The 14,670-nt window shown below is 45.7% G+C and overlaps 1 protein-coding gene across 1 annotated transcript in view; it reads left to right on the top strand.

The window, feature by feature from the left end:
* LOC141122766 (uncharacterized) overlaps positions 1 to 14,670 on the top strand; it is a 37,616-nt gene that overhangs the window by 12,028 nt on the left and 10,918 nt on the right. Inside the window, exon 4 of the mRNA XM_073612003.1 lies at positions 10,502 to 10,596. Coding sequence (XP_073468104.1) covers positions 10,502 to 10,596 — 95 coding nt within the window. The remainder of the gene's footprint in view (positions 1 to 10,501; positions 10,597 to 14,670) is intronic.

The following is a 14,670-nucleotide window of genomic DNA, read 5'->3' as shown; positions in this document are numbered from 1 at the left end:
GGGCATCATGCAAAACCTTTCCACAAAAGAATGTGGTAAGATGTTCAGTTATAAAGCTTCACATATAAGTTTACAATGACAGTAATAGCAGTGCAGCAGATTATAGAAAGCTCCAACACGCTTGACGCGTTTCTTGGGGGTTCTGCCCCGAGGGCGTCTGAAGTTGCACAGACCTTTTGCTAAAGACACGCTGAGAGGACGCTTGGATTTCTTCCTTTTATGACTATTTTTTTTTTTTTTTTTTTAGAGCTGAAGGCTCAAGCATTTAATGGTCGAAGTGAACCAACTTTAAAAATTAGCCTGGCCATTTTACGCAATTTACAGATCTCAGACATTGTGCATTTATGCATATATCATGAGATGTCTATCTAAACATCTCCAAATAGTCTTCTTCAGGAGAGTCTGGTGTGGTGTGCTCTGGGGGTTCTGCGCATGTACCATCTCATAATGGGCATGAATGTTCCTCTCCTTTGCATTTGAATATTCAGTTTTCCTATATATGCTCCTTCAATGAACTCCTGATGAAGTGGATTTTTATCCAAGAAACGTGTCGAGGGTGTTGGAGCTTCCTATAATCTGCTGCACTGCTATTACTGTCATCGTACACTTATATGTGAAGCTTTAACTGAACATCTTACCACATTCTTTTCTGGAAAGGTTCTGTATGATGCCCATGGACATTTTAATGTGTTACTGTTTTAAATGTTTTGTTTAATAATTTTGTTATAAACAGTTTACAAATATTGTGTAAGTTGTACCTTAAAATTCCGTCATAATTGGGGGTTTAACCCTCTAGAGTTCTTTGTAATTATCGTAAGCGGGGTGCAGCACTATATGGCCCATAGATAGTTATCTGTGTCCCAATTGGGGGTTTTCCTTCACTTCCTGTCTTGGAAAGACAACAGGAAGTAAGATGAAATCTCTAAAAAGGAAAAAAAAAACCCTCTAGGACACTTAGGACACTTGCCATTAGAGGATTTTTATGGTGACCACACAACATTTTGTATTTTCCTTCACTCTAAGTTTTAGGGCTGCCGATATATAGGGGGTTATAGGCAGTACTCCAGTACTAGTAATGGGCTTTCCTGCTGACCCCAAGGGGTCCGGCCCCATCCCAGGACAGCTCTACACAAGCGTGTCTGCTACAAGTCTTTAGTTATCAGTTCTCCTCTCTTCCAACTATGGAACCCTGCTCTAGAGCTTCCCATCCCGCTGCCCTATTTATACCCTCACCAGTGGGACTGGGGCTACCTTCTCCTCCACCAATCCCAAGTCAGCAGCATGAGCAAAGGCTCTTCTACTGCCGTTGCCATTCTGTAATACAAGTTTTCTAGAGGGGGACCCAGCCTTATCAGGTAGGCTGTATGGGGCCCCAATGATTTGGAATGTTGGCCCTGCCCAGTGAAAATGGTAATTAAGATAAATAGAAGGGTGAACCTGCCTGGTTGTGACATGGAGCATAAAAAAAACCTGACAAGGGGTGCTAACTCATCCACGCTCCAGCCAAAATTTCAAAAAGTCGATTACACTCAATGCAATATAAACTTTTTTTTCATACATGTTGGGTAGGTGCAGCGTGGCGCAGCAGCAGAAAGCACAGAGAGCCCCGGATTGCCAAAAAATATGTATTGCAGAGCTTGCAAAACAGTACAAACAAGCCTAGTGGAGAAGCTCACCCGATCTGGACACTAACAACAGTTCAGAGAAGAGAGTCAGCTGTGTGTACGCCCGAGCTGCCGACGGCGTCTGTCAAGGGGAGCGGAGTGCGGCTTGGCTGGCCCAACCTGCAGGGGAGCTTCCCAAGCATGTAGATGTAGACCCTACTTTTTCCCTACTCCTTTTGGAACCTCTCTCTACCGCTAGTGCAGACGGGTACCCTGTCTCTACACTAGCCACTTGCAAAATGCAACTCAAAACCAGGGAGATGAGACTTAAAAAGACTCTGCATGACCCAAGATGGCCGTCAGGGTCACCAGGATTCACTGCAGCCAACCAGACCACTCCTCCAGGGGTCTGAGGAAACCAAAGAGAAACCCAGTATCTCCCTACTTCCTCATCCAGTTGCATTGCCAGTACGTACGAGCGCCACCTGCAGTGGAGAGTGTAGACTGCACCTGCCTACACGCAGATCTCATACAAGACCGAAGCGAGGGACAGCTGTGAAGGAACGAGGAGTTTGGGTCCAAAAGAGGGACAGTCCTTTCAAATTATGGATGATTACAGCTGTATTATAGCTTCCAGTCACTTTTTTTGCATGTTCATCTTCTAGCTACTTAAGGACCGACAAAACAACCATATAGAAATGACACTCCGACTACATCCGCATAGGCCAGACTAAAGGGGATTCCTGTAATCTATCTATCTAGGGGTGTGTTCCTCTGAATTCAAATCAGCATACAAAGAACAAGGGGGAAAAGGATTCCCAAAGAATTCTTCAGGGAGGAACTAGCCGGTATTAAATGTAAAAAAATTCCTTTATTTGAAAACTCCACATAATACTAACAATTTACAAATGTATAATAATACCAAACCTCCACCACGTACATCTAAAATTAGACAGTTGTCTTAAGGACACAGGTGGCCACCACAAACAGACATACAGGTCTCTCAGACATCAAACACTGCTAATTCTCTATATTAGGTCCTAATTCAATCATGATTGAAAGGGGGCAAAAAAGCAGCACTCAGTAATCCAAACTGGATAATTATTAATATACAGGGTCCATGCGTTCGGGCTCCATTCAAAAGACAATGGAGATTAGTATTTCCCACCTTGCATGCAAAATATACATTTTCCTGAAAGTATAATCCATGAAGATTAGACACTGGATTGAAGTAACCAATCCCCTCAAAGATATAGAAAGATATGTAGGCACCTCACTTGACGGTATCAGCTGGGGACAGGCTAATGGATTCTACCCGGTACAGGTGAGTATCAGTGGCGTCTCCAGCTTTCATATTTAGGGTGGGCACATGGGGGGACAGGGACAAAAGTAGGGGGGCAACTATAAAATGCAATTATATATATATCCTGGAGCCCTTTACTACGATCCCACAACAACCCTTTCACATGTTCTGCAGTGAGCTCCATTCCTATTGCATTGCCCCCCCCCCCCCCCAGGGTGGCAGAAAACAAGAGATACTGTATATGTCACCAGCATACCAAGAAAATATAAGGGTCCAAAGCAGTGGGAGAACTATCAGGGTTGCAAAGGTTGTCTTGCCACCGGGCTTCTGCCACTGTGGGGTTCCCCAGCCTCCTCTTGCCGTTCTGTCCTTGCTATTGACAGCGCTGGTCTGGCATCTCTTGGAATTTACAGGCTGGTTCTCCCGTCCTAAGGATGGGAGAAATTAGTCTGTTTTTTCAGTAACTGAGAGTCCTGGTGGAGTCCTTCCTGCAACTCTCTCCTCTCCCTGCCAATGAGGATGCCGGGGAAGGAGCAGATCGGGTGGCCGTTGTTGTTTGAGCGCTCGCATTATGCAGTGTCAGCGAGCAGAGGAAGGGGGGAGGAATCACCCGCAGGAGCTGACTGGGGACGCTCTCCCTCTTAGACATTGCCTTTTTGTAAAAAAAAAAAAAATAATATATTTTTTTTTAATTGGGGGGCACATGGTGGGGCACAGCATAATGTTGGGGGGGTCAGGGGCCCCCTCTGGCCCTCCTAGGGACGCCATTGGTGAGTATATATATATATATATATCGGTATATATATATATATATATATATATAAATAGATAACTCTCAATAGGTCAGATACATCTCACCACTTCACCAGTCGTCCGAAGTCCGCCTCATCCAGGTCCTAAATGTAGGCCGGATATTGCAGCCGTCTTTGGGCTAAGTCCAAGCCGCAGAGAATAGGAGGATACCTTCCTCCGATGGTCAGCGTGTCCACGGAATGAACAATGCCGTGTAGCATTGCTGTCATACAGCTAAGGTAAATCCCAAGTCTCGCGGTGCTTGCGTAGTCTCCGCGTGACTGGGAGTGTGACTTGTTCTGCATGGAAGATATGCAGAATTTTTTTTTCAAAGGTGCTCATATGGCTTCTTTTTAATCGACATTGTTTATTAATCCTGATGGTAGTCTCGGTTCCACATTATTTCAAAAATCCTTAGCCGGGAAATCTATTCTACACACTGATAGTTCTCATCCATCACCTCTGGTTATGAGTATTCCATATAGCCAGTACTTGCGATTAAAACTAATTTGTAGCAGTGATCAGGGGTGTCGCTAGGTCTACAAAAGATCTGGGGCTAGAGCCCATAGCAGCGTAGTAAAGAAAGTCATACGCTTGGGTGGGCATACACATGTATATACAGATATATATGTGTGTGTGTGTGTGTGTATATCCCCAGAGAGCCCCCCACTTACATCAGGGTACCCAGAGAGCCCCCCCTTACATCATGGTCCCCAGAGAGCCTCCCTCTTTACATCAGGGTCCCAGAGAGCCCCCCCACTTACATCAGGGTTCCCAGAGAGCCCCCTTACATTAGGGTCCCCAGAGAGCCTCCCCCTTAAATCAGGGTCCCCAGAGAGCCTCCCCCTTAAAATTGGGGTCCCCAGAGAGCCTCCACCTTACATCAGGGTCCCCAGAGAGCCTCCCTGCCCCTTGGGGACCCCTGCAGAGACTCGGGGCTATGGGCCCCAGATTCGGGGATATAGCCCCCAAAAGCCACCCCCTAGCGACGCCACTGGCAGTGATGTTGATTTTTAAGAAAGAGGCCAAAACATTATGCCCTGTACACACGGTCGGACTTTGTTCGGACATTCCGACAACAAAATCGTTTGGATTTTTTCCGACGGATGTTGGCTCAAACTTGTCTTGCATACACACGGTCACACAAAGTTGTCGGAAAATCCAATCGTTCTGAACGCGGTGACGTAAAACACGTACGTCTGGACTGTAAACGGGGCAGTAGCCAATAGCTTTCGTCTCTTAATTTATTCTGAGCAAGCGTGGCACTTTGTGCGTCAGATTTGTCTACACACGATCGGAATTTAACCGATCGGATTCTGTTGTGGGAAAATTTTATAGCCTGCTCTCAAACATTGTGTTTTCGGAAATTCCGACCGGAAAAAGGCCGATGGAGCCCACACACGGTCGGAATTTCCGACAACACAATCCAATCGCACTTTTTTCCGTCGGAAAATCCGACCTTGTGTACAGGGCATTACGATTTCACCTACAAGAAAGAGGCTACAGTAACAAATGCCTCAAAAAGGCCTATAACCGAGCAAAGAATCAGGACAGGGTAGAACTAAAGTTAGTAAACCTGAGTGCGGGGTAAGACTGATTACCCGCTACTCGGGGCAACAAAAACAAGTCAGGAGCATAATGCAAAAATATTGGTATTTACTACTTGCCGATCCAACTGTATCAAAATATTTAAAAACTTACCCGGAAATAACCTTCAGGAGATCCAAATCCCTAAGAGACAGTTTGGTCCACAGTCACCACCAATCCAAGAAAACAGGTCAGAATGAACGCACAGAAACGTTTCCCTGCGGTAAATGCAACTTCTGTAGACACATTCATGAAGCTCAGGAGATTACAATGCCTGATGGACACATCTTTAAACCGCGATTTCTTGCCAACTTGCCAGCATTCTGATTCCTATCGTTTTTGGGAAGTCCAAATAAAAAGGATTTGGATCTACAGTGGTTTGCGGCCATTTCTTCTAAATTCATTGTGTGCGGAGGCGAGCCGAGGCGAGCACCTACTGGATCATTAGGCTTCCTGGTCTCACCTGGAAGCGGCGGGCGTGTCTTTTTCCACTGTCGATTGGTTGGGGTGGTTTATATCATGATGTGTGATTGTGGCGCATAGTATGTGGGCAAAACAAAAAGAACGTTCTCTCCCCCCCTATTCGTGATCATGTCAAATTAGTCTCTAAGTCCAGAATGGAGACGCCCATTAGTCGACATATGGGTCTCTTCCATGCTTTTTACCTGTCGAAAATGCATTTTTTTTGCTTTGCAATACTTACCAAAGAATGATAGAGAGGGGGGGTGACAATGACAAGCTACTTCTGCAGCGGGAGGCCCGGTGGATTCATAATTTATCGGCTCTCAAACCCCCCGGGACTGAGTGATGCATTCAGTTTTAAGCCATTCCTGTAAATTAGGCTGTTTATTTGGCTCAAACTCCCATTTCTCTCATTCTCTGGTTCAAATTTAATAAATTTAACAAATGTATTATTAATATAAATACCTTTTGTATCCTTTCCCCTTTTTTCCCCACCTTCCATCTGGTTACATATAGTCATTTTTTCAAATTAGTTAATAAACACTTATTAACCACCTCCCGTCCGCGCTATAGCTGAAAGACGACTGCAGCGCGGACCTAATTTGCCGGGAGGGTGTCCATAGACATCCTCCCCTGCTCAAGCGGCCTGCGCGCACCCTGCAGGGCGCGCACGGCGCGCTTTGTGATCAGGGAGTCTATGAGACTCGGTTGATCACAGATCGGAGTCGATCCCAACCCCTTACCACGTGATCAGCTGTCAACCAATGACAGTTGATCATGTGATGTAAACAGAGCCGGTAATCGGCTATTTTTTCTACGCACGCTGGTACTGTGAGGAGGAAAAAAAAAAGGCTATCACCGGCGGCTGTGAGAGGGACATCAGTCCCGATTGTGGAGAGCCTCTGTAGATGCTTCTGTGCCCACTTGTGCCACCTACCAGTGCCCACCAGTGCCACCTACCAGTGCCCACAGTGTCACCTATCATTGCCCACAGTGTCACCTATCAGAGCCCACAGTGCCACCTATAAATGTCACCAATCAGTGCTTCATCCCCAGTGCTGCCTATCATTACCACCTACCAGTGTCCATCAGTACCACCTACCAGTGCCCATCAGTGCCACCTATCAGTGCCCATTAGTGCCACCCATCAGTGCCACCCATCAGGGCCCATCAGTGCCGTCTTGTCAGTGCCTTTCAGTGTCGCCTTACCTGTGCCTTTCAGTGTCCCCTTTTTTTGTGCCTATCAGTGTCGCTTTATCTGTGCCCATCAGTGCAGCCCATCAGAGCCCATCAGTGCAGCAGGAACCAAAAGAAGAGCACACACCGCTCCAGGTAAATTTTCAGGTGCAAATGGATGACAGGTGAAGACCCCGGCTCACCACCGTCCAATACGAATAAAATGAAGAAATGGTCGCACTCTGAATTTCCAAAAGTGCAGCCCATCAGTGCCCATTGGTGCAGCCTCATCAACGAATATCAAAGAAGGAGAAAAATTTTATAACAAACTATGAAACATGTTTTTTTTTTTCAAAAATCTCTGTCTTTTTTTGTTTGTTTAGCAAAAAATAAAAACCCAAGTGGTAATTAAATACCACCAAAAGAAAGCTCCATTTGTGTGAACAAAATGATAAAAATGTAATTTGGGTACAGTGTAGCATGACTGCGCAATTGTCATTCAAAGTGTGACAGAGCTGAAATCTGAATATTGGTCTGGGCAGGAGGGGGGTTTAAGTGCCCGGTAAGCAAGAGGTTAATTGTTTATGTTTTGTTCATCAATTTTTATCTAGGAGGTGCTATGCTGTTTGTTCACACATCTATGTACACGATGAGCTGGTAAGGTATGCCGTATTTTCAGATGCAGATAAAATAATTTGAGATCAATAATTACTATAATCATGCTTTCATTCATGACTGGGATGGGGGACTAGTAACCATACGGACGCCCTGGGCACTTGCTGCATTAGTGTCAAACCAATCACTCGTGTTTTGCTCGGGCCCGTCAGCGCTGTTAGCAGAAGCATGTCTGATCCCCCATTTTAACATCCTTATGACTTGGAGTCAGTTATCTGATCCCTGTGTCATTATGTGGAGAGTCCGTTGCCTGTGACGCTGAGGGGCGGACTGGATACATGTCCGCCCGTCCCCTCTGCTTATCTGGCAATCATGGACTTTCCAACATGGCGAATTGTGACCACGCGCGTCAGCGTGTGAGGTCACATTTGACGCTAGAGTCTGGTACATGCGCAGTATCGCTCTCAACACGTCTGCGCCCCGTTGGTGACGCCAGACGCCGGCGGGACGGGGAGAGCTTAAAACGTGGCGGTTTGCCACCATGCACTGACGGGGAATTTTTGTGAGAGAGAGATTGTGCGTCCCTCCTCTCTTTCCCCCTTCACAGAAAGTTTTCCCTTGAATCTTCGGCACATGGAAGTACCCTTTTTCTACAATATGTCCCCTGGTTCACTCCTGTTGGGGAGGGGGGCTTGGGGCTCACTGGTCAATATCTGCCTGCGTTTGCAGGTAAGTAGGCTGCATCTCTTTAAGCCACAGACAATTTGTTTCCATCTGTTTCTCTGAAGTGCTGATGCCCCCACCCGCCAAATTGACCCCTCACCCAGGGCAGGAGTAATCTGTATGAACATATGTGGGAAGTCTGAGATATATATATACAAATTTCTACTAAAAGGAAACAATCTCTTTTTATTTTAGGATTATGCTGGCTGATTTCCCAAAACAGACCTGACAGCAGGAGTGCTGTTTGTCTATATCTGGGTCGTGTTAGGGTCCAGCAAATATCTTCTGCTGCTTCTCTACTAGTTATCCCAGCAATAAACCTTATCCCCTTGGTTTGGGGATACAGTGGAACCTTGGATTACGAGCATAATCCGTTGCAGGAGAATGCTTGTAATCCAAAGCACTCGCGTATCAAAGCAAGTTTCTCCATAGAAGTCAATGGTAACGAAGATAATTTGTTCCGCATTGACTTCTATCGCATGCAATACCACATGTGGCCAGAGGTGGGGGGGGCGCCGGAGAGCCTCGGAAATACTCGGGGACTGCTCGCCATATCAAAGCGAGTTTCCCCATAGAAGTCAATGGCAACGAAGATAATTTGTTCCGCATTGACTTCTATTGCATGCCATACCGCATGTGGCCAGAGGTAGGGGGTGCCGGAGAGCCTCGGAAATACTCGGGGACTGCTCGGCATAACAAAGCGAGTTTACCTATAGTAGTCAATGGAAACGAAGATAATTTGTTCCGCATTGACTTCTATTGCATGCAATACCGTATGTGGCCAGAGGTGTGGGGGGGTGCCGGAGAGCCTCGGAAATACTCGGGGACTGCTCGGCATATCAAAGCGAGTTTCCCCATAGAAGTCAATGGAAACTAAGATAATTTGTTCCTCATTGGCTTCTATTGCATGCAATACCGCATGTGGCCAGAGGTAGGGGGTGCCGGAGAGCCTCGGAAATACTCGGGGACAGCTCGGCTGAACACGGAAGCCCTCAGAAACACTCAGGAACAAAGTATTTCTGTGTGTTTTCGAGTATTTCCGAGTGCTTACGAGTATTTCCGAACAGCTCCGAACCATTCCGAGTGTCACCGGCGCCCCCCGCACCTCTGGCCAAATGCAGTACTGCACACCCCATTAGCTTGAATTCTGCTCGTTTTGCAAGACAACACTCGCAAACTGAGTCAGGATTTAAAGAAAAAAGTTGCTAGTCTTTCAAAATGCTTGTTAACCGCGTTACTCGTTAACCAAGGTTCCACTGTATAAAGATTCTATACTGTCACAACTCTGAATAAGGTCATTTTGCCTCCTTTCAAAACTACTATTAAACCATTTCTATGGTTTTGATCAATTAGGGTCCTAAAGTTCAAAATTTATATGTGGTTTCTATACATTTCAGAATCTTATCCTCTCCCTATGGTTGTACATATGCCCCTATAACTCAGGCTCCAGTCTAGGAATCAGAATTGTCCGATTAATTCAAGTGTCATTGCGAACAAAAGCATCTGGTAGGCATGCATTCTCAGCTCGTTATCAATTTTCGAAAAAAATGTATATAATCATGATTTATGATATGTTATGTAATCTTTTTGACACAATTGTCACAATAATCTTTAAGTACAATTATTCATAATTGTTTGTTTCTTTTGTAGTATTTAACTTCATGCAGCACTTTCAAAAGCTCCTGAGGAAGCTCTTATGAGCGAAACATGTAGAGTAAGAAGTGGTTGCACGTGTTATATGAATTATATGCTTCCTGAACATTTTAAAGAAACTGATGTTTAATAAAAATTTATATTTTTATATATCTATTTGTTCATTATTTTTGTTACCTTTAAAGTCCCGCTTGTTCTTTACCAGTTGTTTCTATTTACCTCATCGGATGTGGTGCCTAGTTCTGACCCCTCATTGCCCAGTTCCAAAATTAAGCCGGCGTATAATGACGGCGGGCGGTCCAAAAGTAGCTAGACAGTTATCAGTATCACTTATTTACTTGCAGGCTGCATGGAGTATATGGCTCCATTCACATCAGTCCATGTTCCTCAGAGGAGTTAACAGTCTAATGTCACCACCACACTTACTGTATACACCCACTAGGGGTAATGTTTGGGGAAGCCAAAGGAACATGGTCATGTTCTCCTGAGAAACATCCTATAACACTGTCAGCCTATTCACCACTGGAGGATGCTACTATCTTCATGTGATGGTTGGTGCAATCTCTCTTTTACTTTTCTTTTACAGGTGGATACAGATCTTGGTTCCTTGCCTCGTTATGGCTGTCCTTATTCTGGCAACTTGTGTTTTTATTCTGTGGAGAAGAAATCGGAAACTTAAACGTAAGGAAGGAAGTATTGGATGGGTGGTTGTTGTTGAAGGGACTTTAAAGGGGCCAATGGACATCCTAAAACACACACAGCATCCAAGTACAATCCCAGTAAAAATAAAATTCATAGCTTTGTCGATGGGGCCAGTGCCAGGACAAAGTCATCTAGAGCCCAGGGCGAACATGCCAAATTGGGACCCCCCCCCAAGATGTGTGCGCATTATGTGTCAGCAAAAATCTGCATGATTACCCCCTAAGCATAAATCCACCCCCCCCCCAAAAAAAAATCCCCCCAGTACAAATCCTATACTCCTCAAATTTTCCGCTCTCATCACAAATTATTCAAGATCCCCCTTTCTAAAACCTCCCCCAAATTGCTCCTCCTAGAACAAATACCCCAATCATCCCAACTAGCACAACCCCCCCCCCCCCCCCAAAAAAAACAACCTTCAACCAAGAGACACGGGGAAATTTATGTCCAAACTACACCATTAAGGCGTAGCTGGTCATCTCTAGCCAGGTTCTATAGACCGGCTCGCCAGCTTTATACTTTGGCATCTCTGGATGGCCTTTAAAGTGATAAACTTCTGACCAACCTTCCAGACCACCTGTGACCGGATTGTTTTATGGATAAATCTCATTCAGACTAAAGACTAAACTCCCGTATTTAGCGACCAGTCTTGAACTTTTAAGACATAGAATTTTCTGTGGCCTGGTCTCTCATACTGCTCCCCTTTTTAGGTGGGCACATTCCCACGCGTGGTCAATTTATAGACACCTTTCATCTCCATCCTGCTCTGGTTCCTGGGTGTTGCTTTGGCACTCTGGTCTCCTTTTACTTTTTGAGCTTTGATCTTTCTTGGTTGAAACACACAACACATGGGATTAAACATATATCCGGAAATCTTCAACCCATTGTCCCTGAAGAAGACTTCTAATCTATCTGTTGAAACACATTGGATTGGAATTGGGGTATTCCAGTTTTTCTGTTGTTTTTTCACTATGTGTTTGTTTTTATCATTCAACAAGTATTGTTAAAATTCTATTTGTGTAACAAAAAAATTCTCAATTTCATAAGAATCACCTATGTTAATGGTCCATTAAAATCCCATGTTTGAGGAACCTTGTTGCACACTAGCAAAAATCTTCTTCCCCGTCACCTCTCCCAACACAAATCCCCTCAATACTCCCAGCACACCTCCACAAATTTCTCCTCCTAGAACAATTCTTTTCCCCTCAAATTCCCCCTCTCAACACAAATCCCCTCCCTCCAACCTCCGTGTGGTGCCCCCCCCACCTCACAGTGCTAAGGGCAGCCGCCCCTCCTACCCACCCCTTGTCCCAGCCCTGGATGGGACATTATGAACTGTACACATTTCGCAGACTGAGTCAGTTTCCTCAGGAGATATGGAGCTTACAGATTTTGTTATATGTACTTTTTTTACACATCTACATTTATAAAAACAATAAAACATAGGACTGGGGTCTGTGGAGAGTGTTAGTGGAGGACTGCATGAAACCAAAACCAGAAATGGATCACTCATTGATTAAATCAGCCTCTGAGTTTTCTATGGTGTCACATTATAAGGGGACTTGGATCCAAATTGCCACATCCCGGAGTCATCTTTTATCCCCCAGGAAGTAGTACATTAGCCACTAAACCATATATGACCTACCTAGAGAAGACTGGAATGGTGTGGAGGCCTCTCTTGCACTTCCTACCCAACACTCCTGAAGGTGGAGGCAGAGAGTGTGAGGGCACGGAGTGGCACAAGTGACGGAGTAGCTGGCTGGCATTGTCTGCTCTTTAGGCAGGTAGAGCTGGAAGTTGCAGTCTTCAGGACAGGATGCTGAAGCAGCTTGGCACCAGAGCAGGATCTGGTAGCAGGGGTCAGGAAACAGGCAGCAGTCAGTGACAGCCGGGGCAGCAAGGGACCAAATTGACAGGCAGAGAAACAGGCCAAGGTCGGTAATAGCCGGGCAAGGCAGTACAGAATCAGCAGGCAGAGACAAGTCCAGGAAACAGGCCAAGGTTGGTAATAGTCGGGCAAGGCAGTACAGAATCAGCAGGCAGAGACAAGTCCAGGAAACAGGCCAAGGTCAGCAATAGTTGGGCAAGGCAGTACAGAATCAGCAGGCAGAGACAAGTCCAGGAAACAGGCCAAGGTTGGTAATAGCCGGGCAAGGCAGTACAGAATCAGCAGGCAGAGACAAGTCCAGGAAACAGGCCAAGGTTGGTAATAGTCGGGCAAGGCAGTATAGAATTAGCAGGCAGGGACAAGTCCAGGAAACAGGCCAAGGTCAGTAATAGCCGGGCAAGGCAGTATAGAATTAGCAGGCAGGGACAAGTCCAGGAAACAGGCCAGGGTCAAAGTAACTAGATGAGCAAGGTTGAAGCAGAGAGCAGAGGCGAAGTCCAGGGAGAAGACGGGTCATACACAGGTAGACAAATACAATGGATCAGGTCTCAGGATACACGGAAAAAGATCAAGACCATTCAGCAACTTCTCCCAGTGACACATCCATTAATATAGGCTGCTGGGCAGCAGTGGCTGGTGCTCAAAATTTTGGGGAGGGGGGCAGCAAATGAACACCCCCCCTGCGGGAGACAAATGGGAATGTGCCAATTAGATGCCTTACCTTAGGAGGCAGGGGTAGGAGGAGCCGGGGGCCGCTCTGACCGCTTCTTCCAGCCGGACTTCAAAGACATCATCTGCAGCCCACAGAGAAACATTCTCCTCCCGGCTGAACAGGAAGTGTGTCCTGAGACACAATTGGGGCTTACTGTTTGGCCAGGAGGAGAATCAGGAAGACAATAGCGAATATTAATTCGCTATTGTCACACAACTGGGTGGGCTCGGAAGCAGTGCTCTGCACCCTTAGTCCGCCCTTTTTTTGAAGCCAATTAGAGTCTCAGGCTCTAATCACGTGTTTAAAAAAAAAAAACACCCCATTGGAATCTATGCGTCCGGCGCCCTGCATGTAGATTAGGGGCTGGGCGCATGGATTAGGGGGGCGGCACCCCTGCTTGAACGGGCCGCCACTGCTGCTGGATGTCAAGCGTGCACCCCAATTTCTACGTGCACGTGCGCATGCATGCGCGCAGAAACATCACAGCGTGCCTGGTATTGCCCTTTTGCCCAAAAGTATGAGCAGCAGTGCAATGTGCATGAGGATAAGTCTGTACTGGTTTTCTGCGAGAATCTGCTTTGGTATATTTTACAAAAAGTACATATAATCCGGCACCACCATATCTCCCCAGGAAGCGGACTTGTTTTGCGAAACGCGAAGAGTTCATAATATCCCGTCATTGAAGCTGCGGATAATAGTTTTTATCTCTGTGTTGAATAAAATGATGTTGTATGGATAATACCAACTGTTGGGATATTATTAGGGGGTTCTATGCACAGATATGGGGGATTTGGTGTACAGCACTTTTACCTGACAGGTTCTTATGTTAATTTTTAAAAAATTTGAATATAATTTATATTGGGATTGGACTTGGAGGTTACTTGGTTTTGGGATATATGAGATACCCATTGGCAACTTTAGGGTCCCTATAATAATCTATTTGCAGTTATCTACATCAGCGGGGGGGAGGGACACCTGCCACCAAAGCCGTATGCTGGACGGTTCCGTCACAAGATACCCTGTTTCCCCAAAAATAAGACCTAGCATGAATGTCGGTGATGGCTGCAATATAAGCCCTACCCCCCAAATAAGCCCTACCCTGTTTCCCCGAAAATAAGCCCTACCCTGAAAATAAGACCTACAAGGACTTTAACTAGGGCTTATTTGGGGGGCAGGGCTTATATTGCAGCCATCACCGACAATCACGCTAGGTCTTATTTTCGGGGAAACAGGGTAGATTGAAGAGTGGACATTCCAAAACTGTATAATGGATGGAATGTATCATCTCCGTATCTCAGAAGAAACCTGGGCACTCAGGAGAAGACCTGGGGCACGTGCGCTGGCTGAGGGTTTACCAATGCCCTCTGTAACCAATCAGATATACTTTTCCTCTAGTTTTGTCAGTGAATGATCAATTGTTTGCTCTATTATAAACCAGAAGAGTAGTGACTTGAGT

The sequence above is a fragment of the Aquarana catesbeiana genome, linkage group LG01, assembly GCF_042186555.1.
Source record: "Aquarana catesbeiana isolate 2022-GZ linkage group LG01, ASM4218655v1, whole genome shotgun sequence".
Classification (NCBI taxonomy): Eukaryota; Metazoa; Chordata; class Amphibia; order Anura; family Ranidae; genus Aquarana; species Aquarana catesbeiana.
The sequence above is the reverse complement of the archived record's forward strand: the minus strand, read 5'-3'. Positions and strand labels throughout refer to the sequence as shown.